At 44.1% G+C, this 27146-nt stretch overlaps 2 protein-coding genes across 5 annotated transcripts; one reads left to right on the top strand and one right to left on the bottom strand.

The window, feature by feature from the left end:
- Positions 1–2850: 2850 nt before the first annotated feature.
- LOC109746304 (uncharacterized) lies at positions 2851–8380 on the bottom strand. Of its 4 annotated transcripts, XM_073507814.1 has the most exons (8): positions 7713–8261; positions 7474–7525; positions 7083–7188; positions 5464–5537; positions 4229–4287; positions 3994–4149; positions 3456–3907; positions 2851–3363 (listed from the first exon to the last, which is right to left on the bottom strand). In XM_073507814.1, exons 1-5 carry the CDS (start codon positions 7927–7929, stop codon positions 4284–4286), a joined length of 453 nt encoding a protein of 150 aa, XP_073363915.1. In that variant the 5' UTR covers positions 7930–8261; the 3' UTR covers positions 2851–3363; positions 3456–3907; positions 3994–4149; positions 4229–4283. The 4 variants fall into 4 exon arrangements, with proteins under 4 accessions (XP_073363915.1, XP_073363914.1, XP_020161013.1 ...); XM_073507813.1 differs by having other exon boundaries at positions 4229–5537; positions 7713–8380; XM_020305424.4 differs by having other exon boundaries at positions 2851–3907.
- An 11351-nt stretch (positions 8381–19731) lies between these two features.
- LOC141040703 (uncharacterized) lies at positions 19732–20409 on the top strand. The gene has a single exon (XM_073506822.1). The coding sequence runs from the start codon at positions 19732–19734 to the stop codon at positions 20407–20409; it is 678 nt and encodes a 225-aa protein (XP_073362923.1).
- Positions 20410–27146: the final 6737 nt, after the last annotated feature.

The following is a 27146-nucleotide window of genomic DNA, read 5'->3' as shown; positions in this document are numbered from 1 at the left end:
GCATCGCTCGTCCGCCTGCATACCGACCTCCTTTTTTTTAGGCATAGACCATAGATTTCTTAGCATATATCATACTACCTCCGTTTTAATTTACAAGTCTTGCGCGTATATCTAGGTTGCCAATTTTATCACCCTAATATAAACTATATAACACAAAAATTATACCTTTTAAAAGTAGAAACTTCATAGTTTATGTTGGTATATTTTTTGTAATATATGACTTGTATTAGGTTGGTCAAATTGACGACCTAGGAATACGCGCACGCCCTTTAAACTGAGAGAGGGGTAGTATCAGTTGCCTTAGCAGGCTTCAAGTGCTTGCGTACTGATGCACTTTTTTTTTAAACTCAGGTCAAAGCTTGACATGCGGTGCAGCAGCCCTACGGCTCCCAAGAAGCTAGGCGCTCAGGAAAAGACCAGCTCCAACCCGAAGCTGGAGATCCAAATCCCAGCAGTGTTGGGGTCCTCTCAGGTGTCCGGGGAAGCATGAGTAGCCGTCAGGCTGGTCGCAACAGCGGGCGCGGCGACGGGTCATCCAGGGACTCATCACCCCTGTCATGGCTTGCGCCCGGTGCTGAGAAGTTCAACAAGGTGGTGTACTACCGGTCACCATCACCATCACCGCGTAGTCGGATTAAAGTTGGCCGGCGCCCGTAGGTTACCGAAGTCCCTCCATTGCAGGCAATAGGGCCGAACGGCAAGATGAGGCATGTGTCACAAAGTTGGTGCCGCATCCTTTGAAACCCCAAAGGTATGTTTTGACACTCGCATTAATTTTTTTTATGCAATCGTGAAGCCCCTCCAACATCTTTTCCTATATTCATTTTCTGGGACAATCTGGACGAGGTGATAGACCTGATGGATAAGGAACTGGGACCGCAGGTCGTGGATAGACCTTGATAAAGCCAAGAGCTCATCATCCGCACCGACGAGCTCGCGGTATTGGGGTCGTCTCAGCCATCTCTAGGCATGAGAAGAAACGTCCAGCTGACAAGGATGCAAACCCAGAGGTCATGCTCACCACTTGGAGGTACCCTTCAAGCACATTTTTTTACATACGTGTTTTTTATATAGATGGAGCACTTGGATAACGCTTCCGTATTTTCTTTTTTGTGGATAATGCACCTGGAAGGGATGATATTTCAGCGAACCTCGTCAAGCATGCCAAAGAACTTCATATTATGGCTGAAAAGCATTTTGAGGCATTGGTGTCCCATGGACCAACGCTCCCGCTTGATATGATCCCGCCGGTGACCGAGGGCAAACTGGGGGAGAAGTACCGCTTCCACCTGCCGACCTCGAACCCCGTGTCTGAGAGGCATGCCAGGATTGTTCGCATGGACTTAGAAGCCATCCAGCTTCACCTCACCCAATAGCCTCTTTCCAAGGGCAATCTCCTCAAAGAGATAGAGATGGCTACAACAGCGCTGGCGAAAATGTACGACATCGTGTTCCCTGATGATCTGCTGCAGTTAGATGCACTTCTGAAGTCTTTAGCTCATCGCCTAGCAGGAACCAAAAATCCAGACGACTATGAAGAGAAGGACGTGACTTTCGCGGATAAGGAGGTGCGCCCATTCCTCAAAAAGCTGGTGGCTGCCCACACCAGAGCCGGCATGCTGAGCTGGTGGCTTCAATGGAGTGGCTTCAGAGGGAGGCCGAGGAGCATGAGAAGCTGGTGGCTCCTGCGAGGAAACGCGAGGCTGTTGCTTGCCGCAGCGGGGAAGCCCTCGTCCACACAATTGAAGCTTACAACCATGCAGTGGCCTGTTCGACGGAAAGGGTCAATGCAATGGCACAACGGCGTGAGGAGGTGGAGGCCTTATTGCGTCGCCTCGACAGGCAACGGATGAACGGGCCATTGCATTGACCCTTTCCGTCGAGCGGGCCACTGCATGTATATAAGCTTCAAGTGCGTGGATGATGGCTTCCCCGCTGCAGCGAGCAGTAGCCTCGCGTTTCCTCGCGAGAGCCGCCAGCTTCTCATGCTCCTCGGCCTCCCTCTAAAGCCACTCCCTTGAAGCCTCTAGTTCAACACGCCGGCTCTCCAGCTTACGGCGGTCGCCTTTGACAAGCGCTGCTCGTACGCGTCGGCGTGGGCAGCCACTAGCTTTTTGAGAAACGGACGGACCTCCTTATCCGCGAAAGTCACATCCATCTCTTCATAGTCGTCTGGATTTTCGGTCCCCGCCAGGCGATGAGCCAAAGACTTCAGAAGTGCATCTAACTGCAACAGATCATCAAGGAACATGTCGTCGTACATTTTCACCCACGCTGTCGTGGTCATCTCTATCTCTTTGAGGAGATTGCCCCTGGAAAGAGGCTTCTGTGTGGGGTGACGCTGGATGGCTTCTAAGTCCATGCGGACGATCCTGACGTGCCTCTCAGACACGGGGTCCGAGGTCGGCAAGTGGAAGCGGTGCTTCTCGCCCAGTTTGCCATCGGTCACCGACGGGATCATATCAAGCGGGAGCGTTGGTCCATGGGATACCAATGCCTCAAAATGCTTTTCAGCCATAATATGAAGTTCTTTGGCCTGCTTGACGAGGTTCGCTGAAATATCATCCCTTCCAGGTGCATTATCCACAAACAAGAAAATACGGAAGCGTTATCCAAACGCCCCATCTATAAAAGAACACGTATGTAAAAAAATGTGCTTGAAGGGTACCTCCAAGTGGTGAGTGTGGCCTCTTAAGACCTCCTTCTTGGTTTGCATCCTTGTCAGCTGGACGTTTCTTCTCACTAGATGACCCGTTGCGCCAATGGCGCAAAGGGCGAGAGCAAGCCAGGTATTGAAAGAGTACACATAAAAATATTTAGAGACAAATTGGAACATATGGAAATAAAAAATTGTTGCCGGCAATGTCATGATTTTCTCTAACCAGTGTAAACATATATAAATAGTCTTCTGAAAATATTAGTAGAAGGGCGGTTGATTACATATGTAGAACAAGTGATCACAAACTTTGTTTTGACCACAAAGACAGTAATGAGATCTAAGTGTACATGCAGTATCACATGCACGAATGGAAATCTAAAGGCTATACATATCTTGCTGGATCGATTGATACGAAACAAAAGGTGGCTACTGTTGGTTAAGACATATAGACTGAAGGTCACCAGAAACTATCTTGTGTAGTCTTCAGGTGCTGCTCTGACTTCATGCCAATATACCATTAAACATGACAATGGAAAAAAAACACCATTTGCCTTACCATTTCATACACCATTGTTATCATTTCCCTTAAAGAAATCCCAATTCCTTCATCAACGATAAAAGGAGTCATCATATACACTTGCTAGTCTGCTAGGTAGTACATTTGAAGTCTGGTAACAATTTAGTAAACTGCAAGCAGATCTCAGCTGGAAAAAAAATGAAGTGATTAGAAAATCATCCAGCAACGTACAAAACGAACGACCGGTTGACTGAGTGCCAGCGTCAAAAAACACAGTACCTGGGTGTGGCCGCACAACGCCAAGGTAGCTGACTATCAGCAACTCTCTTTTTCTATTTCAGGATTTTTACATGGATTCATCTGTCGTACTTAGTGATTTTGTTCTTTTCCCTAGGATGTAATTTCTTTTCCTGAGATAGATTAAGCTTTGGGTCGAGGTGGTTGTTGTGTGGAGGTTGCCTGGTACATATTTCTTGTAATGACTTACTCAAACTGTTATTTCTTTTCTTTGAGATGGCAGCCTAAACGTACAAAACGAATGACCGGTTGACTGAGTGCCAGCATCAAAAAACACAGTACGGTAAAAATATCAAACGGCCTGAAGCAGCAGCGCACGGAAGTGCCCTCGCTGGGCAGGTAGCCCAGCAGGGTTTATATGTTCAATTAGTCTGATCAGATTGCACATTCTTCATATCGTCAGTAGCTGCAGCAGCAGCATCTTGCTTAGTTTCCTATCATGACATGGTAATGATGCTCGTCAGGTGAGGAATGCGTAAAAGGGGAAACGGTAAGAGTGGAATTGAACATGGATGCTAACATTTGTTTTGGATGCAGGGTCAACAACATCTCCAGCAAAAGCAGTTTCTGCAGTTTGGGTAGGATCTTTAGGCACAGCCGCAGATGATGTAGTTCCCTTGGTTTTGGAAGACGAAGTGAAGAGCTTGCGACGAGAGTTCCTAGGCACGGTGATTTGCTGCATTTAAACATAAAATTATATTACCAAAGTGACAAAGCAAGAAAGGTATAGCAGTGCACAAGGATGATTGAAATACCTAGGTATTTAGTCACAGGAGCTTGTCCTTGCCTTTCATTGCGATATAGGAGTGTTCATCTATTAATCATGTAATAGTCAGACAATGCAAAGGAGAGAACGCAGGGAGAAATAGTAACAATCATACAACGCAAAGCTGTGTACAGGGCAACAAGAATGCCTCGCATCAGGACGCATTAGGCAAAGGTAACTAAATGGAATACACAGCTGCCAAAAGCCATGAGTACAACAATGTTAGATTAGGCGGTGGCTGCAGCTGGTCATTAGTAATCATTATATATGAGAACCTTAAATCGATTGAAAGAGAAGGAAATGTAAGGTTATTTACATTGATATATATTAGTTCAAATGGACGATCCACAAGGAAAGACAAAAAAATTGTGAAGCATATCATAAGTGGCACAAAAGCATTGTAAACTTTGCTCGAGGAATTTGTATATCTGAAGGAATCCATCACCCGAGTATAGCATAAATGAAGTTGGTGTTCAGTTTAAATTTCTACCAAGCAAATGTAAGGTGTTGATGAAGCTTTAACAAAATTAGGGGCAACAACGATTAATTAACCCATCCGGTAGTTTTCAGTTTTCACCAACTTGTCCATCTATCCATAAGACTACATGGAACTGAACCGAAGGTAAGGATCTGAACCAAGAATAGCAGCGTAGACAAAAGCAAGATTAAACATCATTCTTCAGTCCTCAAGGGTACATGCATTCTCCTTCCTGACTTCGTCTTCCTGCTCTGGTGTGTAGTGTTCTCTAAAATCAGCTACTGCTTACACTCCCCCACTAAGTGAATAGTAACAATTTTAAGAGGATAAACCACACAGAGAATTGGTTCCTAATTAGAGCAGCTAAAGAAGCAAGTAGCTAACATTAGTACATAGAGTCTTGGAAGTGGGCTACAATATCATGGCAAAATGACAGGAGTACATCATTGCTTGTGGTTAGCATAGTTCTCTCAAAAAAATTATGGCTGGTTTGCTACTACTTCCAATTTTGTCTGTACTGTATTAAATAAGGCCCATCAAAGCATACCACAAATGGTTTTCTGTGCAAAATAAATAGACCAAAAAATGAATGAAACAAAATAAATACACAGCCCCTTACGCATATATGCAGATGAAAGCTTCCAACAATGAAACAATTTCTAGTTTAACCGAAAGGCATTAGCATAGGTGAGAACAAATATTTTCAGTTAGCTCTAACAAGAACAAATGGCAGGACCAAGAACAACCTCCAACCAAGGTGATGACGAGCCAGCAGAGCAATAGACGAAGACCAAACAGTAGATGAGAGGACAAAAGCAACCTGCGGCAGACAAAACAAATGCCTTAGGAGGGTGAAACACGAATGGAAAGAGTGTATAATCAGCAAACTACATAGACAATAGGCTAATTATGCTTGCAATCAGTATAAATATAATTAGCAACTACTATATATCCATTACTTGAATGGAATCATGAGCAACTTTCATGCATCGTAAATACGACGGCTGCCCCTCTCAACTCTTCTGTGCCTCATCTCATGACTACTTTTACTAATCAGTGACTGGGTTCAGTTGCTGTCTAAATCAAGACAATTGCATGAAAGCACAACACAGTACATCCTAATGTAAGATATTTTAAGTTTTTAACTAATAGAAGCAAGCACCTGTCAATTTATGATTACAACACGGCTGAAACACGGTAGGCACATCAACTAAATTGAGGCACACATATCTGTCAGCACGGCGGCACGGTCACATTTAAAGAATTAATAATTATGAAAAGCCTGTAGTGCATGTCACAACTATAAATACTCTGTTCTCACCTAAAACTATCAGAACAGAGACAAATAAGAACAGAGCTGCCAATATAAATGAAGGTCAATGCAGAACACAACAGGTGAATATTTCCAAAGGCAAGCAAACATATCCGTCTAGCCCGACACAGCATATTCAACATATCATACAACCACTTACGCAAACAGTTACAGCAGGCTTTCATAAAGTGGACTGGAAATCAGGGAAATAGACATGGAATATTTCTCTATAGCTACACGGTTTTGAAATATTTTTCTTCTTGAAGCTAACCAAGCCCGCTGTCTTTTTTTTAGCTGAAGATAAATTCGTCAGTTTGAAGTAGAAAAGCAATGACTAAACCTAAAGATCCAAGCAAAGGACCATCTACTTTTTATAACTAATCAATCCACCCAAACTAAATTACTTTCTTACATGTTTTAATGGAACACAGTAAACATTTTCCATTGCACTCTTGCTCCAAGCTTACAAACCCTACATATTTTAGGTGCTGCATCCCTCTGATATTGTTGCATAGGTACTTAAACAGCAGCCTAGTAAGAATACTACTTGGCTATATTAAGGCTAAACTCTAAAGCATTAATCTAAGCCTCCACTTTGTGTGCACCTTCTCATTGTATTTATGCTCATTTAATGGCAGCACAGCATCCCATTTTGAATGCTAGCTAAGAATACCCAACTAATCAGACTTCTTTCCTATGAGATTGTAATAAAGAATAATGATGGTAGGTGATCTGATATTATATTCGACTAATAATAAAATAAGTAAGGAGAGCAGGGTATGGAAAGACATATAGCCTAGAAAAGAAGCATGCAGAGGAAAATGCCAAAGAGATACTATCATAAGCAAGGGCATTTGATGAATTCATTAATTAGTTAAGCCAGTACGAATATACATGACTGAAAAGAATATGTATTTTGTAGTTTGAACAAATGGAGTAACCAAGACAACAATAACTGGGCGTACAGTCTAAATTAAATGAGACAGTTTGAGGAATTGTTATCCTCCAAACAATATTCAGATGATTCTATTTGCTATGATGATAATTCTTTACCTGCACATTACTCGGCATACCAAGTTCTCCATTCGGTTTCTTCTCTGCACGACACATGAATATATGAGCAACTAATTTTCTTGGTCCTATTTCTTCTTTCTCATATCTGCAAATATCATGTTTAGGAAACCCACATATTAGTAATTTCAGAGGTGTACATTAGAGAAAATGTTCAACTAACAATCCAATTAGATATACATGTGTAGGTATGTTTATACACCTAGCCAAAAATTTGAGAAGATCAAATTAAGAATTTGAATGCCCAATGAAAATTAAACTTGGATTGAAAGTTCCCTTCCATTGCATTTGGAATCTGCTCTCTTTACCTCTCCCTATCCCACTCCCACTACCACACATTCATCACATAACACAGAGAGAGATAGAGGAGCACCTGGTTGGGAAGGAAGGCGTTGAGCGCGTCCGTTCCTCACCGTGGGGAGCACCTGTGGTTGGGAAGCAAGCCATGAACAACAAGTTGGAAAGGAACTATAAGAGGAAGGAATCCAGGGGAAAATCAGCCCCAAATCAAATCAACCAATGAAGAAATCTGCCATTGTTTTGACCACGAAATTAGACCAGACAAAAGGAGAAATCAACAGATAACAAATCACACGGTGCCCGCTTCTATACCTTGCTGCCGCCCGCTTGTTTGGCGAGGATCACCTCGGCCAGTTCCTGCAGTCCCGCCGCCGCCGCCGCCCCGGATGCCGGTCCCGTCGCCTTTCCCTATTTGGCAGCTGGGCGAGCGAACTCGCCGGCGCAGGCCGACACCGGCCGGCGACCCTGTCCCGTCCGCTGCCGAGCCTCCCTCTCCTATTTCCTCTCTCTTTCTCCCTCCACTCGTCATCAGCCACTCCTCTTTGCTCTCTCTTTCTCCCTCCTCTCTCTCCTGCACGGACCTGTGGCGCAGGATCGAATCAAGCGCCCCCGCCGTCGCCCTTTGCCTGCAGGTCGGATCTGGCAGGATCCCCTACTCCTCCACCCCAGCGAGAAGATCGGCGGCGGCTGACGAGGGAGGACGGGGTGGTGCTGCGCTGAGCAGTGGCCATACATGGGCAGCCCAGTTGGGGACGGGACGACGGCCAGAGAGGCGACGGACCGGGAAGGAGGAGAGGAGGCGGGGATTGGGGGAGGGTCGGGGGAAGAGGGGGCAGCAGATTGGGGAAGAAAAGAGGAGACTCTCTATAGGCTCCCCATCGACGGACCCACGACCCAGGGCCCGCCCGTCAGCGATAGAGGCTTGCCGGCAAGGAACAAAGTGAAACTGGACGCGATTTGCAATTGCTGGCCGCGTGGATGGCCTGAGAGGGGCTGCTATCCTAGCGTCCTTTATAAGTTATAAATGCCCAGAGGTGGCTGAGACGACCCCTGTCCCACGGCTGTGCATGCCCTAAGGAGAAGGAATCCAGAGGAGGCCGCGGACGAACACGTCTGTGGTGTCACGGTGGCACCGGCGCCCTCGCACGCTTGTATCGGGCTCCGTGGACACGCGGGCGGCCCGACAAGGAGTATGCCATGCATCTGCACCCTCTCACTATCTACATTGTGTTACTATCTTCTTTGTTGCAGATGGCCGATGGATGAAGACTAGTGAAGCTAGCACGTATACATGCGATGCGTGGCCGTGCATGTGTACACAAGCTACCCGAAGGGGGTGACCGCGCCTCACACACCGGGAGGTGATCTAGAAGGAATGTAGAAGAGGCCGACTCTGTTAGTCGATGAGGCCGCGTAAGCATGTGCGGCCCATATAGCCAATTTGTGAGGTACCAATGCTAGCAGGCAGGGCCGGCTTTGGACCAGTGCGAGAGGTGCGACGGCCCGGGGCCCAGACTAAAAGGGGGCCCATAGTATATATGCAGTATATATATTATATATTACGGATTAGTGAAAAAAAGAATGACTAACGTCCAGCCCAGGTAGCTCTGAGCCCACCCAGCAAGCAGCACGCAACCACCACTAGGGCCTGCCCAACCAAGCCCAGGCAACGCACGTTGCCCTGTCGTTCGCCTGGAATCCAGGGAGACGCACCGACACAGGAGCACGGAGACGCATCGACACAGCAGCACGCCGCCTGACGCCAACACCAGCGCACCGCACCGAACCTGGAGCTGAGTTTGGGGATCAAATCGGCAAGAATTCGGGGAAGAGATCAACTGATCAAGATCATCATTCAGAAGGTAATAATTCTCAGATCAATCTATTCATAAATCCTAATCTATAGGCGAATATTTTCCGGTGGTCTCAATTCTGAAACTTCCCATCTAAAAACATAACATCTTCAATCTCTGATACTGTATTCGTGTTTCTCACTTGCAGCATAATCATGTTACCTAAAAAAACATCTATCTGGCTGTGAGAAAAGAAACAACAAGAAAAGAGTAGACAAGTTGATTAAATCTCAGGAAGGCACTATGGATATGTTTGTCTTGAGGACTGGTGCTGCTACAAATTCAGAGCAATTATATATCACAAATGGTGAAGAAAAACCTGATGATACTAAGAATGCCGTTGAGGAAAATCATGTCGAGAAAAATAATGCTGCGGAAAATGATGTCGATCAGCACACGAAAAATTTTAGTGACCATGAGAATCTTGGAAATGCAGATGAGCAGGGTTCTTCTTTTGATATATATGATCCTAGAACTTGGAATATTCTTGACAATAAATTGTTGGAAATATGCCCTAGAGGCAATAATAAATTGGTTATTATTATATTTCCTTGTTCATGATAATCGTTTATTATCCATGCTAGAATTGTATTGATAGGAAACTAAGATACATGTGTGGATAAATAGACAACACCATGTCCCTAGTAAGCCTCTAGTTGACTAGCTCGTTGATCAATAGATGGTTACGGTTTCCTGACCATGGACATTGGATGTCGTTGATAACGGGATCACATCATTAGGAGAATGATGTGATGGACAAGACCCAATCCTAAGCCTAGCACAAGATCGTGTAGTTCGTTTGCTCAGAGCTTTTCTAATGTCAAGTATCATTTCCTTAGACCATGAGATTGTGCAACTCCCGGATACCGTAGGAATGCTTTGGGTGTACCAAACGTCACAACGTAACTGGGTGGCCATAAAGGTGCACTACAGGTATCTCCGAAAGTGTCTGTTGGGTTGGCACGAATCGAGACTGGGATTTGTCACTCCGTGTAAACGGAGAGGTATCTCTGGGCCCACTCGGTAGGACATCATCATAATGTGCACAATGTGACCAAGGAGTTGATCACGGGATGATGTGTTACGGAACGAGTAAAGAGACTTGCCGGTAACGAGATTGAACAAGGTATCGGGATACCGACGATCGAATCTCGGGCAAGTAACATACCGATAGACAAAGGGAATTGTATACGGGATTGATTGAATCCTCAACATCGTGGTTCATCCGATGAGATCATCGAGGAGCATGTGGGAACCAACATGGGTATCCAGATCCCGCTGTTGGTTATTGACCGGAGAGTCGTCTCGGTCATGTCTGCATGTCTCCCGAACCCGTAGGGTCTACACACTTAAGGTTCGGTGACGCTAGGGTTATAGAGATATTAGTATGCGGTAAGCCGAAAGTTGTTCGGAGTCCCGGATGAGATCCCAGACGTCACGAGGAGTTCCGGAATGGTCCGGAGGTAAAGATTTATATATGGGAAGTCTTATTTTGGTCGCCGGAAAAGTTTCGCACTTTATCGGTATTGTACCGGGAGTGCCGAAAGGGGTCCGGGTGTCCACCAAGGGGGTCCACCAGCCCCGGGGGGCCACATGGGCTGTAGGGGGTGCGCCTTGGCCTATATGGGCCAAGGGCACCAGCCCCAAGAGGCCCATGCGCCAAGAGATAAGAAAAAAGGGAGAGTCCTAAAGGGGGAAGGCACCTCCAAGGTGCCTTGGGGGGGAAGGACTCCTCCCTGGCCGCACCCTTCCTTGGAGGAAGGGGCAAGGCTGCGCCCCCCCTCTCCCTTGGCCCTATATATAGTGGGGGGAAGGGAGGGCAGCAACATCCAAGCCCCTGGCGCCTCCCTCTCCCTCCCGTGACACCTCTCCCTCCCGTTAGTGCTTGGCGAAGCCCTACCGGGATCCCCGCTACTTCCACCACCACGCCGTCGTGCTGCTGGATCTCCATCAACCTCTCCTCCCCCCTTGCTGGATCAAGAAGGAGGAGACGTCGCTGCTCCGTACGTGTGTTGAACGCGGAGGTGCCGTCCGTTCGGCGCTAGGATCATCGGTGATTTGGATCACGACGAGTACGACTCCATCAACCCCGTTCTCTTGAACGCTTCCGCTCGCGATCTACAAGGGTATGTAGATGCACTCCCCTTCCCCTCGTTGCTAGATCAATCCATAGATTGATCTTGGTGATGCGTAGAAAATTTTGAATTTCTGCTACGCTCCCCAACAGTGGCATCATGAGCTAGGTCTATGCGTAGTTTCTATGCACGAGTAGAACACAAAGTAGTTGTGGGCGTAGATGTTGCCAATTCTTCTTGCCGCTACTAGTCTTATCTTGTTTCGGCGGCATTGTGGGATGAAGCGGCCCGGACCGACCTTACACGTACGCTTACGTGAGACAGTTTCCACCGACTGACATGCACTAGTTGCATAAGGTGGCTAGCGGGTGTCTGTCTCTCCCACTTTAGTCGGAACGGATTCGATGAAAAGGGTCCTTATGAAGGGTAAATAGAAATTGGCATATCACGTTGTGGTTTTACGTAGGTAAGAAACGTTCTTGCTAGAAACCTATACAAGCCACGTAAAAAACTTGCAACAACAATTAGAGGACGTCTAACTTGTTTTTGCAGCATGTGCTATGTGATGTGATATGGCCAAAAGGATGTGATGAATAATATATGTGATGTATGATATTGATCATGTTCTTTTAATAGGAATCACGACTTGCATGTCGATCAGTATGACAACCGGCAGGAGCCATAGGAGTTGTCTTTATTTTTTTTGTATGACCTGCGTGTCATTGAATAACGCCATGTAAATTACTTTACTTTATTGCTAAGCGCGTTAGCCATAGAAGTAGAAGTAATCGTTGGCGTGACAACTTCATGAAGACACAATGATGGAGATCATGATGATGGTGATCATGGTGTCATGCCGGTGACAAAGATGATCATGGTGCCCCGAAGATGGAGATCAAAGGAGCAAAAATGATACTGGCCATATCATGTCACTATTTGATTGCATGTGATGTTTATCATGTTATGCATCTTATTTACTTAGAACGACGGTAGCATAAATAAGATGATCCCTCACTAAAATTTCAAGAGACGTGTTCCCCCTAACTGTGCACCGTTGCGAAGGTTCGTTGTTTCGAAGCACCACGTGATGATCGGGTGTGATAGATTCTAACGTTCGAATACAACGGGTGTTGACGAGCCTAGCATGTACAGACATGGACTCGGAACACATGCGAAACACTTAGGTTGACTTGACGAGCCTAGCATGTACAGACATGGCCTCGGAACACAAGAGACCGAAAGGTCGAACATGAGTCGTATAGTAGATACGATCAACATGGAGATGTTCACCGATGATGACTAGTCCGTCTCACGTGATGATCGGACACGGCCTAGTTTGACTCGGATCATGTATCACTTAGATGACTAGAGGGATGTCTATCTGAGTGGGAGTTCATTCAATAATCAGATGAACTTCATTATCATGAACATAGTCAAAAGGTCTTTACAAATTATGTCATACGCTTTAGTTCTACTGTTTAAGATATGTTCCTAGAGAAAATTTAGTTGAAAGTTGGTAGTAGCAATTATGCGGACTGGGTCCGTAAACTGAGGATTGTCCTCATTGCTGCACAGAAGGCTTATGTCCTTAATGCACCGCTCGGTGTGCTGAACCTCAGCGTCGTCTGTAGATGTTGCGAAACATCTGGCATACACGTTTTGATGACTACGTGATAGTTCAGTGCGTAATGCTAACGGTTTAGAATTGTGGCACAAGAGACGTTTTTGAAACGTCGCAGAACATATGAGATGTTCCGAAGACTGAAATTGGGATTTCAGACTAGTGCCCACGTCAAGAGGTATGAGACCTCTGACAAGTTTCTTAAGCCTGCAAACTAAGGGAGAAAAGCTCAATCGTTGAGCATGTGCTCAGATTGTCTGAGTACCACAATCGCTTGAATCGAGTGGGAGTTAATCTCCCAGATGAGATAGTGATGGTTCTCCATAATCACTGCCACCAAGCTAGTAGAGCTTCGTGATGAACTATAACATATCAGGGACAGTTATGATGATCCTTGAGCAACTCGTGATGTTTGACACCGCGAAAGTAGAAATCAAGAAGGAGCATCAATTGTTGATGGTTAGTAAAACCACTAGTTTCTAGAAGGGCAAGGGCAAAAGGGATACTTCATGAAACAGCAAGTCGTTTGCTGCTCTAGTGAAGAATCCCAAGGTTGAACCCAAACCCGAGACTAAGTGCTTCTGTAATGAGGGGAACGGTCACTGAAGTGGAACTACCCTAGATACTTGGTAGATGAGAAGGCAGGCAAGGTCGACAGAAGTATATTGGATATACATTGTATGAATGTGTGCTTTACTAGTACTCCTAGTAGCACTAGGGTATTAGATACCGGTTCGGTTGCTAAGTGTTAGTAACTCGAAATAAAAGCTGCGGAATAAATGGAGACTGGCTAAAAGTGAGATGACGATGTGTGTTGGAAGTGTTTCCAAGGTTGATGTGATCAAGCATCGCATGCTCCCTCTACCATCGAGATTTGGTGTTTGCGTTGAGCATGATTGGATTATGTTTATCGCAATACGGTTATTCATTTAAGGAGAATAATGGTTACTCTGTTTATTTGAATAATACCTTCAATGGTCTTGCACCTAAAATGAATCTCGATCGTAGTGATACACATGTTCATGCCAAAAGATATAAAATAGTAATGATAGTTCCGCATACTTGTGGCACTGCCATTTGAGTCATATTGGTATAGAACGCATGAAGAAGCTCCATGTAGATGGATCTTTGGACTCAGTCGTTTTTGAAAAGATTGAGACATGCGAACCATGTCTGTTGGTATATATGCATGAAGAAACTCCATCAGATGGATCGTTTGGACTCACTTGATTTTGAATCACTTGAGACATGCAAATCATACCACATGGGCAAGATGACTGAAAGGCCTCGTTTTCAGTAAGATGGAACAAGAGAGCAACTTATTGGAAGTAATACATTTTGATGTATGCAGTCCAATGAGTGCTGAGGCATGCAGTGGATATCGTTATGTTCTTACTTCACAGATGATTTGAGTAGATGCTGAGTGTATTTACTTGATGAAACACAAGTCTGAATTATTGAAAGGTTCAAGTAATTTCAGAGTGAAGTTGAAGATCGTCGTGACAAGAGGATAAAATGTCTGTGATATGATCATAGAGATGAGTATCTGAGTTACGAGTTTGGCACACAATTAAGACATTGTGGAAAGTGTTTCACAATTAATACCGCCTGGAACACCATAGTGTGATGGTGTGTCCGAACATCATAACTGCACCCTATTGGATATGGTGCATACCATGATGTCTCTTATCGAATTACCACTATCGTTTATGGGTTGGGCATTAGAGACAACCGCATTCACTTTAAATAGGGCACCACGCAATTCCGTTGAAGACGACACCGTTTAGAGAAACCTAAGTTGTCGTTTCTTAAAAGTTTGGGGTTGCGATGCTTATGTGAAAAAGTTTCAGGCTGATAAGCTCGAACCCAAAGCGGATAAATGCATCTTCATAGAATACCCAAAATAGTTGGGTATACCTCCTATTTCAGATCTGGAAGCAGAAGTAATTGCTTCTAGAAACGGTTCCTTTCTCGAGGAAAAGTTTCTCTCGAAAGAATTGAGTGGGAGGATGGTGGAGACTTGATGAGGTTATTGAACCATAACTTCAACTAGTGTGTAGCAGGGCACATGAAGTTGTTCCTGTGGCACCTACACCAATTGAAGTGGAAGCTTATGATAGTGATCATGAAACTTTGGATCAAGTCGCTACCAAACCTCGTAGGACGACGAGGATGCGTACTACTTCAGAGTAATGCGTGATCCTGTCTTGGAAGTCATGTTGCTAGACAACAATGAACCTATGAGCTATGGAGAAGCGGTGGTGGGCCCGGATTCCGACAAATGGTTAGAAGCCACGAAATCCGAGATAGGATCCATGTATCAGAACAAAGCATGGACTTTGGTGAACTTGCCCGATGATCGGCAAGCCATTGAGATAAATGGATCTTTAAGAAGAAGACGGACGTGGACGGTAAGGTTACCGTCTATGAAGCTCGACTTGTGGCAAAGAGTGTTTTCACAAGTTCAAGGAGTTGACTACGATGAGATTTTCTCATCCGTAGTGATGCTTAAGTCCGTCGGATTTATGTTAGCATTAGCTGCATTTATGAAATCTGGCAGATGGATGTCAAAACAAGTTTCCTTACCAGTTTTCGTAAGGAAAGGTTGTATGTGATACAATCAGAAAGGTTTTGTCGATCCTAAGGATGCTAAAAGGTATGCTAGCTCCAGCGATCCTTCCATGGACTAGAGCAAGCATCTCGGAGTCAGAATATACGCTTTGATGGAGTGATCAAAGTTTTTGGGTTTATACAAAGTTTGTTAGAAACTTGTATTTACAATAAAGTGAGTGGGAGCGCTACAACATTTCTGATAAGTATATGTGAATGACATATTGTTGATCCGAAATGATGTAAAATTTCTGGAAAGCATAAAGGGTTGTTTGAAAGGAGTTTTTCAAAGGAAGACCTGGATAAAGCTGCTTACATATTGGGCATCAAGATCTATAGAGATAGATCAAGACGCCCGATGATACTTTCAAAGAACGCACACCTTGACATGATTTTGAAAGAGTTCAAAATAGATCAGCAAAGAAGGAGTTCTTGGCTGTGTTACAAGGTGTGAGTATTGAGTAAGACTCAAGACCTGACCACAGCAGAAGAGAGAGAAAGGACGAAGGTCGTCCCCTATGCTTCAGACGTAGGCTCTACAGTATGCTATGTTGTGTACCGCACATGAAGTGTGCCTTGCCATGAGTTGGTCAAGAGGGTACAACAGTGATCCGGGAAAGGATCACATGACAGCGGTCGAACTTATCCTTAGTACCTAGTGGACTAAGGAATTTTCTTGATTATGGAGGTGAAAAGGAGTTCGTCGTAAAGGGTTACGTCGATGCGAACTTTGACACTAATCCGGATGACTCTGAGTAGTAAACCGGATTCGTATAGTAGAGCAATTATTTGAAATGGCTCCAAGTAGCGCGTGGTAGCATCCACAAGATGACATAAATATTCGTAAAGCACGCACGGATCTGAAAGGTTCAGACCCGTTGACTAATAACATCTCTCACAAGCATAACATGATCAAACCAGAACTCATTGAGTGTTATTCACATAGTGATGTGAACTAGATTGTTGACTCTAGTAAACTCTTTGGATGTTGGTCACATGGTGATGTGACCTATGAGTGTTAATCACATGGTTATGTGGACTAGATTATTGACTCTAGTGCAAGTGGGAGACTGTTGGAAATATGCCCTAGAGGCAATAATAAATTGGTTATTATTATATTTCCTTGTTCATGATAATCGTTTATTATCCATGCTAGAATTGTATTGATAGGAAACTCAGATACATGTGTGGATAAATAGACAACACCATGTCCCTAGTAAGCCTCTAGTTGACTAGCTTGTTGATCAATAGATGGTTACGGTTTCCTGACCATGGACATTGGATGTCGTTGATAACGGGATCACATCATTAGGAGAATGATGTGATGGACAAGACCCAATCCTAAGCCTAGCACAAGATCGTGTAGTTCGTTTGCTCAGAGCTTTTCTAATGTCAAGTATCATTTCCTTAGACCATGAGATTGTGCAACTCCCGGATACCGTAGGAATGCTTTGGGTGTACCAAACGTCACAACGTAACTGGGTGGCCATAAAGGTGCACTACAGGTATCTCCGAAAGTGTCTGTTGGGTTGGCACGAATCGAGACTGGGATTTGTCACTCCGTGTAAACGGAGAGGTATCTCTGGGCCCACTCGGTAGGACATCATCATAATGTGCACAATGTGACCAAGGAGTTGATCACGGGATGATGTGTTACGGAACGAGTAAAGAGACTTGCCGGTAACGAGATTGAACAAGGTATCGGGATACCGACGATCGAATCTCGGGCAAGTAACATACCGATAGACAAAGGGAATTGTATACGGGATTGATTGAATCCTCAACATCGTGGTTCATCCGATGAGATCATCGAGGAGCATGTGGGAACCAACATGGGTATCCAGATCCCGCTGTTGGTTATTGACCGGAGAGTCGTCTCGGTCATGTCTGCATGTCTCCCGAACCCATAGGGTCTACACACTTAAGGTTCGGTGACGCTAGGGTTATAGAGATATTAGTATGCGGTAACCCGAAAGTTGTTCGGAGTCCCGGATGAGATCCCGGACGTCACGAGGAGTTCCGAAATGGTCCGGAGGTAAAGATTTATATATGGGAAGTCTTATTTTGGTCGCCGGAAAAGTTTCGCACTTTATCGGTATTGTACCGGGAGTGCCGAAAGGGGTCCGGGGGTCCACCAAGGGGGTCCACCAGCCCCGGGGGGCCACATGGGCTTTAGGGGGTGCGCCTTGGTCTATATGGGCCAAGGGCACCAGCCCCAAGAGGCCCATGCGCCAAGAGATAAGAAAAAGGGAGAGTCCTAAAGGGGGAAGGCACCTCCGAGGTGCCTTGGGGGGGAAGGACTCCTCCCTGGCCGCACCCTTCCTTGGAGGAAGGGGCAAGGCTGCGCCCCCCCTCTCCCTTGGCCCTATATATAGTGGGGGGAAGGGAGGGCAGCAACATCCAAGCCCCTGGCGCCTCCCTCTCCCTCCCGTGACACCTCTCCCTCCCGTTAGTGCTTGGCGAAGCCCTACCGGGATCCCCGCTACTTCCACCACCACGCCGTCGTGCTGCTGGATCTCCATCAACCTCTCCTCCCCCCTTGCTGGATCAAGAAGGAGGAGACGTCGCTGCTCCGTACGTGTGTTGAACGCGGAGGTGCCGTCCGTTCGGCGCTAGGATCATCGGTGATTTGGATCACGACGAGTACGACTCCATCAACCCCGTTCTCTTGAACGCTTCTGCTCGCGATCTACAAGGGTATGTAGATGCACTCCCCTTCCCCTCGTTGCTAGATCACTCCATAGATTGATCTTGGTGATGCGTAGAAAATTTTGAATTTCTGCTACGTTCCCCAACATAAATCAAGAGATATTCTCATTGAAAAAGGACCTATAAGGGAATACAATCTTGTGTTTCCCGAAGATGAAATTAGTGGCAGGCATTTTTCATATGATTACTACACAAGAAAGTTAAGGAATGGCGAGTTCAGTGATCGGAGGTGGTTAGTGTACTCTAAACACGTGAATAAAGTCTACTGCTTTTGTTGCAAATTGTTTAAATCTGGAAAAAGCAAAAGTCTGCTAGCATCCGAGGGATTGAAGGATTGGAGACATCTTAGTGAGAAGCTCAAATTGCATGAGAATAGTGTTGAGCATATCACTAACATGAATACTTGGAATGAGGTAAGGCTGAGGCTAAGTAAGAAGGAAACAATTGATAAAGACATGCAACAAGAGATTGCAAGGGAGAAGGAGCGATGGAGACTTGTTTTAATTAGAATTGTTGCTGCTGTGAAATTTCTTGCTAAACATAGTCTGGCTTTTCGAGGATCGAATGAGAAATTATATCAAGATAACAACGGAAATTTTTTGGGAGTAATTGAAATGATGGCAGAATTTGATCCTGTAATGCAAGAGCATCTTCGGCGCATTAAGAATAGTGAAATCCATCATCATTATCTTGGCCATAATATTCAGAATGAGTTAATTTCCCTTCTTGGTCGCACTGTTAAATATTCTTTGTTGAGGATAATTAAGGATGCAAGGTATTTCTCTGTCATCTTGGACTGTACACCTGACGTGAGCCATCAAGAACAAATGACTCTAATTGTGAGGTGCGTAAACATGTCAAGTACTACTACAAAAATAGAGGAGTTTTTTCTAGAGTTCTTGAAGGTGGATGATACATCCGGACTTGGACTTTATAATGTGTTAATAGATTCACTTAAATCTATTGGTTTGGATGTTAAAGATGTTCGTGGACAAGGGTATGACAATGGTTCGAACATGAAGGGAAAACACCAAGGGGTACAGAGCAGACTACTTGAAACTAATCCAAGAGCATTATTCATGCCATGCGCTTGTCATAGCCTAAACCTTACTCTTAGTGATATGGCAAAATCTTGCGGTAAAGCTGTTACCTTCTTTGGTGTTGTGCAAAGAATTTATATATTGTTTTCAAGCTCTACTAAAAGATGGCAGCTATTGCTTGATCATGTTCCAAAAATGACAGTTAAGTCTTTGTGTAACACTCGATGGGGGAGTCGAATAAAGAGTGTTCAGGCTATCAGATATCAAGCACCCGAGTTAAGAAAAGCATTACTGGAATTGAAGAGAACTTCTACCGATGACGCCAAGACTAAGAGCGACGCAAAATCTTTGGCTAGCGCACTTGAGAAATTTGAATTTTTACTTGGCATGGTCATTTGGCATGACATTTTGTTCACTGTAAACATGGTGAGTAAGAAGTTGCAGTCTAAGTTTGTGTGCATTGATGTTACTCTTAAACAGATTGAAGGTGCCATCTCATATTTTAAGAAGTACAGAAATGACGGCTTTGCAACTAGTCTGGATATTGCGAGATCTATTGCAATTGACATGGGTGTACAACCTTTGTTTCCTGTCAAGAGACGTATTACTAGAAAAAGACAGTTTGATGAAATTAGTGGCAATGACGAAAATAACCAGAATGAAGAAACGCAAGCAAGTGAGGTGGAATCATTTAGAGTTAAATACTTTTTGGTGATGATTGATGTTGCAATTGCTTCCCTAACTACTAGATTTGAGGAACTGAAGACATTTGGGAGCATATTTGGTTTCTTGTTCAACTCGAAAGAGTTGAAGTCCTTGGGTGATAATGATCTAAGAAGATGTTGCACTAATTTTGTCAACAAATTCACTCATGGTAAGTCAGCAGATGTCGATCTAGATGATTTCGTTTCTGAACTAAAAGTACTGCAGATGACATTGCCAAACACATTCATGTCAGCGGATCAGATATTTGAGTTTGTTAGAGATGCGGATTGTTATCTAAATGTCTCAATTGCTTATCGTATCCTTTTGACCGTACCTGTGACTGTTGCATCAGCTGAAAGGAGTTTCTCAAAATTGAAACTATTGAAAAATTATTGAGGTCAACGATGTCTCAAGAAAGATTGAATGGATTGGCCATGTGCTGCATTGAGAAGAATATGCTGGATAGTGTTGATCTTGACACTCTCATTGATGATTTTGCGTCAAAAAATGCACGAAAGTCTCGTTTCACATGATCACTGGAGGTTAGCATGCTATTTCAATATGTTTTTTCTGCGTTGTAACTTCCATGATACTTGGTTTGGAACAAAGACAGGGAAAATAACATATGCTTGATTCTAGTAAAAATATATTAGTTTTATGATTTTATAGCAATTTTATATTTTCATGTATCAAATTGGATTTTTCTCTCTATTGGGCCCACTGGTCGGGTTCGCACCGGGGCCTTCGAAATCATAGAGCCGGCCCTGCTAGCAGGCTAGGTTTATCCATACCACAAACCATAATTTTTTTATTGTTGTTGCTTTGCCAGTCGTTGTCAAGCATATGTTTATTGGGATTGATCAGATCTCTTGATGTCTTGTTTAGTATAGACAGGTCAACCAAGTAATTATTGAGTCGAGGAACACAATACATATTTCTTTAGAAATATTGCGTGGGCACATCCTACGATTGCCCAAGAAATTTCGATTGAAACTCAAAATTGTGGTATGTAACTCAATTATCATAAATTTATATGTATCTTGCTTTTCGGGTCCTCTTCTACATTTGTTTAGACTAAATCATGATATATTCACTTGGAAGTTAAAATGGGAGTTACATCAATTTTGTTTTATTACTAAATGTATAGATGATATTTGTGGCAACACAATCATATTCTGCACATGACATACGTGTTGTGAATTACAATTATGTTTTTATTAGGGTCTCTATGTAAAAATTTGTTGCCCCGTGGCAACCTATCTGAGTCTAACTTCCTTAATTTATCAAAAGATAGTGGTAATCATATTAGCTTTCTGTGTGATGTGGTACATTTTGAACATGACCTTTGTGACCTATGCGATGACTTTGTAATTCTTGTGTTTTACTAGATCTTTCTAAGTTTCAGTTCATTATTGAACACAAACTATAGCTGACATAATGTCTAATTTGTGGTACTATCGGCAATATTATGTAACTAACTAACGCATGTGAATTTCTTAGACGGTAGTGTAGATTTCAGTTAGATATTGCAAAGTTCTGAAATATTCAGAACAAAATTGTTTCTTTAGAATCTGATTGACACCAAGGTTCTCAAGAAAAAGGTCTATGTGTGTTAAGCTCTGTTGTTTAATTTTTTTGTACTCCTGTGCAATATTACAATAAATGGAAGATAATGTGTATTACTTATGACATTTGGATTAAATCCACAGTTTAGTTGCTTCTTCCTGGCGAGAATCCTCAAAGGATATGAAATTGTGGATCATGCAAGGACATTTATTTTGTGAATTTTAACAGGATTCATTTAAGCTCAGCAAAGAGGTCTGAGTCCAAAGAAATGTTTGTATTGAGCTAGCTTTGCAAGGCATGTAACGAGCTCTGCACAACCTTGTTTCAATGGCTTCTTTGAACATGTTTACGTGTCCTATGACATGATTTTCTTCATGTGAGTTGACCTCTGTGTTATTACAACATTCAGACTAGAAAGACCGAGAAGCTGCTTGATGTGGTGACAAAGCTACTAAAGAATCTGCAGGTTAGCAACTTTTGTATGAAGTTTGGATGACCAAACATTAACAGTACTTCAGAATTTGTGGCTCTCTGTACTTTGTCACACACCGTCATGTGCCTATATGATGATCTATCAATCCAGTGCTGTTATTTTTCATTCATTGAGTACTTGGCTTCCAAGTTTGGTTGAAGAACCGTGTTAGATCATAACCAAGGATGTAAGATGTGTGTTAGCTGAGACGTGTATTTTTTCAGTTATTTTAGTTTTGTGAGTAGCGTCGTAATTTTTAAAGCCCGTGGCAACACACGGTCGCTCTACTAGTTATGTATAAAAAGGCATGGGGTTTCGAACCCAGGACCCTCTGCTTTCGCGCTCACCTATGGAACCACAACACTGACTCAAATCGGATGCTTAATTTGGATCTTCATATTTCTTTTTTGAGGGAATGGATCTTTATATATTATATCCTTTTCTTAAGACACAAGGGCCCATCAGCTGAGATGGGCTATGGTCAGTGCAGCCCATTTTGCACCATTGTTTAAAAAAATGTAGATAGTACGTCAATTATGATCTCGGTAATAAAAATAATAATTTAAATATTCATGTGTTATAATTATAGTAACTAACGATACTTTTAATCAGTTCAGGTCATAATTTTAAAACATTTATGACGAAAAATATTTGTATAAATTAAAAAATTCCAATATTCATTAAATTATAATTAAATATATTATTTGAATTATACAAACATTTCAACAATTATACACACATTTTAATAGTTCAATGTTCGTATAATTAACAGTATTCTTTTTTTTTGCATGGTAATATGTGTCTCATCCATATCATAAAGATTAAAGTACGTACAAGTCACATAAAGACCGACATGACGAAACTGAAAAGACAGCAGAACGTCTCTGAGCTTGACACCAACGCTTATCACCTGCCTTCGGCACCACCATAGCAGCCACTGAAAGAAAAGATGACGGATCACCATAACAGTATTCATAATTTATATTTTATACTTTTGATAGGGATATTCTATCATGTCTAATATTTTATTATATAATATATTTTTAATATAAGTCATGAGTAAAAAAATTTATCTGTATTAACTAAACATTTTTTGATACATTAAACATACCTTTTTCATAAACATTTCAAACGTCGGTATTAACTATCATTTTTTATATAAAACATAGGTTCATATTTAAATGTTTTATGTACTAATCAACATTTGTATATATATTTTTAACACAAAAATATTTAAGCATAATGTTACTCCCCAAGGAAACAGCGCCTGCAAAATGGGCCGTGGTATCTGCAGCCCTTTTAAGCTTCGCACGCGGCTTGGTTCAATAGATATTTTTAGGGAGCCGCTAGGCATCATACATGACTTTGCTTTAATTGCGATTATTTTCTTTCCAAACAACTTATTCCTCAAATCTTGGAATGGATATTAATTAAAGATATTTTATTTGTTTCCAATAGCAAGGACCATTGCTTCCTAAACAAGATTGTTGCTTCCAAAAAAAATTCCAATTGAATCGACGGCTGTCCACTGGTCTGACGCTCGTTTTCTATCAGAAGAAGACTACAGATAAGAGCATCTCCAATAGATGATGTATATTTTGGTGCTCTAAACCAGTGATGCAAAAATTTGGAGCACAAAAATATGCTTTTTACATCTCTGAAAAAGGCTCAACACCAACAGATGGTCCAAAACGAAGATGGAAAAGAGCAACTCCAACAGATGTTCCAAAACAAAGATGTAAAACCGGCAGGCGGCCGCGCGACTGTTGTTCAGCCACTGTACAACCGCACATATTGAAAAAACATATAAAAACAACATAAAAAATTATACATGTCCACAATATCAAATTATTACATAGTTCTTCAAATCCACGAGACCAAATGCAAATAGTTTTGCACAATACAACATAGTTTTCACAAACAAATAATGAATCTATGCTGCCCTTTCTCCATGCCATGTCCAATGCCGTTCCATCAAATCTTTCCGGAGTTGATCATGCACATCGGTGTCTCTAATCTCGCTGTACACCTTCATGAAACCTCTGATCCGCTGTTCTTTTCACATGGGGTTAACAAGAATGCCCATCAAGTGACAGAAGTTCTAATCGTGCTTCGGCTTCTTCCCCTTGTGCATGGCCACTAGCATAGCAATGTCTCTTCTTCATGCAAATCAAATTCATCGCCCGACGATGAATCGTCCACGAATGGGGAGTCAACCGACCTCATCTACAATGCAGACAACCACCGTCAAACATACTATCCAATCCCAATTTAAATCATCAAGTTTCGTTGTTTTTTACCTTGGGGACTTCCGTCGAACACCTTGTGCGCGGGATGGAGGAAGATGGCCGGCGGTTGGATTGGTAGTCGGTTGCTGCTGCGGACAGCGGCGCATAGGAGAAGGAAGCTCGGCGGCCGGCGCAGAGGAGCTATACGGGCAGCCGAACCGCCGGAGTCGGCGAATCACGCCGCGGCTGCTTCCCGAATCGGCGGCGCCAGGGCGGCTGTGAGACGCCCTCCGATGGGGGAGGCGACACGGCCTAGGGCGGCGGATGCTGGCGGCCGCGATTTGGGGCGGTGGCGGCGACGACGAGGGCGATTTGGGCGGTGCCGGTGGCGATTTCCAGCGGCTGGTGCTCGGGCGGGCGGTCGCGAGTGGGAAGGAAAATGGACTGCTGGTTGGTCGTTTCGCGAGCGGCCATGGTTTTATCTCGTGGTGCGGGCTTCGTTCACGGCCCGGCGAGGTTCTTACCTTCGTGTAGGAGCCAGCGGGGTGGGGGGTCCCGGATCTCGTCGAGGTCGCGGGCTATGGTGTCAGGAGGTCGTCCGACACTGGCCGGGTTGGACCTCAGATGGTTGGCGGTTCTGTGGAGACAGAGTATCTTCCCCCTCCATGTCGGTATGATTTTCTGTTGTTGTTCTTCCTCTTTCATGGCAGTTGGCCCGGCTGCAGCGCCGGAACCGGATCTTAGTTCTCTTCCATTTGGAAGGGACACATATTGTGGTACTTAAAGCCATGGATGACGAAGGTTGGTGCAGGTCTCTTGGATACATATGTGTGTTCATGTCTTTTCGTCACCGGAGCAAATAAATAGGGCCGCAGTGCGGTGGTGATTATGTCGTGGCGAAAGATATTGGCCTGCTTTGATCTGGTTGCCCACTCTTGTGTTGCAGATGTCTTCTAGAAGGTTTGAGGATGATGGCACAGAGCTCCAGAGGCCTTCGTGTTTTACTGGTTGTGTTAGGGTGCTTTGTAATTTTCTTCTGGTTTATTATGTGTGTGTTAGAGTATGTTTGTACGGATTAAAGACTTTGTATTTGTTGGTGATTTGAATACAAGCATACTTTTAAAAAAATGTCAGAAAACACGCATTCACCGGCTGGATTGGTTGTGACTTTGTATTTACTGGTTCTGCGCGTCCTTCGTCCGCTCTCGTCGCTCTCTCTCCCGCACCAAAAAAAAAAAAACCCTGTCGTTCGACCTCCCCACGAGCGAGAGAGGAAGCCGGCCAGGTACCGGAATGACCCAACGTCGCCGCGGCAGCTCGCCAGCACCGGCGCCTCCGCCCCCGCCTCATCCACAGGATACGATCGACACCTAGCTCTAGCTAGTAGGAATCAAACGTACGGCTAGGCAGCCAGATCGTGGAGATTAGCGGCCGGCGTCAAGGAGGGCGTGACTAGGTTAAGCGCTTTAATTATCTCTCTGAGCCCATGCGTATTTGTGAAAGGAGCCTGTGGAAGAGGCGGTAGTGCGAGAAAATATATATCCTATGTCGTCAGAATCGCATTCCCCTCCCACTCAGCCTCTCTATATGGCGTCTCTCTCTCTCACACGGTCGCACCTTCGTCTTCCCCTCACCAACACACACACAGTGTATACACAACACACAAGTCCAACCAGCAGCAGTCGAGCCAACAAGCGGCCAAGTCCCAGTTGTGTCTGTCCGGATCTTGACACTGGCCCGTACGTAGGTCGATCGTGGGCGAGGATGAACGCCATGCTCAACTTCCCCACAAGAGACCGTCGTTTTTGGTGGTTCGGTGACTTCACTGCACTCCTTGTTCTGTCTCACAACGGCCTCACCCTCACTTCACCTCATCAATCATGTCATGGCACCAGCAGTTCCATTGAACTCATCAGTTCCAGCGTCGTGTGATACACCTTGTTCTGTCTCACAACAGTTTATTCTGAAAATCAAAGCGACGCTGCTTGGTAACTGACAAAATATCTGCAGAAAACATACAGGCGGGGGGGGGGGGGGGGGGGGGGGGGGGGTGCTTTCATGCTTCAAGGCCCGTTTAATTTGGACCACATCTTTTTTATAGTACAGTATGTTTAATTTATGCCTATTATGCGGAGATACATTTTAAGCACGAATCATTTATTTGTCGTCAAATTTTGAAGTGAAATCCACTTTTAACAATACTCACATCAGATTTACTAGTACAAACAATTTTGCACGTGTGAAAGTCTCCCATCTTCAGATAATTAGGCAAGCGGCAGTTTTGCAATGACAATCTGCAAAGTGGAAAATATTCAAATTTCTCGTTTTTTAGGGGATATTCAGATTTCTCGTTTCTTTTCCTCAGGGGTTTCAGATTTCTCGTAATCGTTGGAGGGGGTGTGTTTGTGTGTGTGCCCGGCTCGGCAAGGCCATGGACGAGAGGTCGCCGCTGTGTTGTCTTGTTCGGCCGCCGCCGTCGAGTCCTTCGGTGTCACCGCCATTCACGCAAGCGGGAATAAGAGAACCCTAAATCAGATGTACCAGTTTAGAGCATGATGAAATACGTGTGTTTTGGAATCAGGAACGAGCTACTGGAATTGAGAATTGACGGCGAGTTGGAATAGGCTGCTTTGAGATTGTCACCGCCGCCACGTGTCGGTTATCCAATTGGGTCTCACGTCCTCGCCTGTGAGACCTGGTCTCATAGGAAATTTTTATCCGGGTGGGCGGATAACGACCGTCAAAAGCGTAGGCTGGAGGTCGTGAGGTGGGGAAAGTGAAATAGGGACGGCCAAACGAAAAACTAACCAGTTGGGGTCCTTTTTGTCAACTTCTCGCACAGGTCACGGGTCATTCCTCCGCGTGGC

The sequence above is a fragment of the Aegilops tauschii genome, chromosome 2 (assembly GCF_002575655.3).
Source record: "Aegilops tauschii subsp. strangulata cultivar AL8/78 chromosome 2, Aet v6.0, whole genome shotgun sequence".
Classification (NCBI taxonomy): Eukaryota; Viridiplantae; Streptophyta; class Magnoliopsida; order Poales; family Poaceae; genus Aegilops; species Aegilops tauschii.
The sequence above is the reverse complement of the archived record's forward strand: the minus strand, read 5'-3'. Positions and strand labels throughout refer to the sequence as shown.

What these genes read in the sequence shown, in the direction of transcription:
- LOC109746304 (XM_073507812.1), bottom strand. Translation starts at nt 7,929, where the DNA reads ATGACGAGTGGAGGGAGAAAGAGAGAGGAAATAGGAGAGGGAGGCTCG. An exon ending in AACAAGCGGGCGGCAGCAAG is followed by an intron (nt 7,526 to 7,712) that starts GTATAGAAGCGG and finishes TCCCAACCACAG; the next exon opens with GTGCTCCCCACGGTGAGGAA. An exon ending in GTATGCCGAGTAATGTGCAG is followed by an intron (nt 5,538 to 7,082) that starts GTAAAGAATTAT and finishes TGTCTGCCGCAG; the next exon opens with GTTGCTTTTGTCCTCTCATC.
- LOC141040703 (XM_073506822.1), top strand. Translation starts at nt 19,732, where the DNA reads ATGGTGAGTAAGAAGTTGCAGTCTAAGTTTGTGTGCATTGATGTTACT.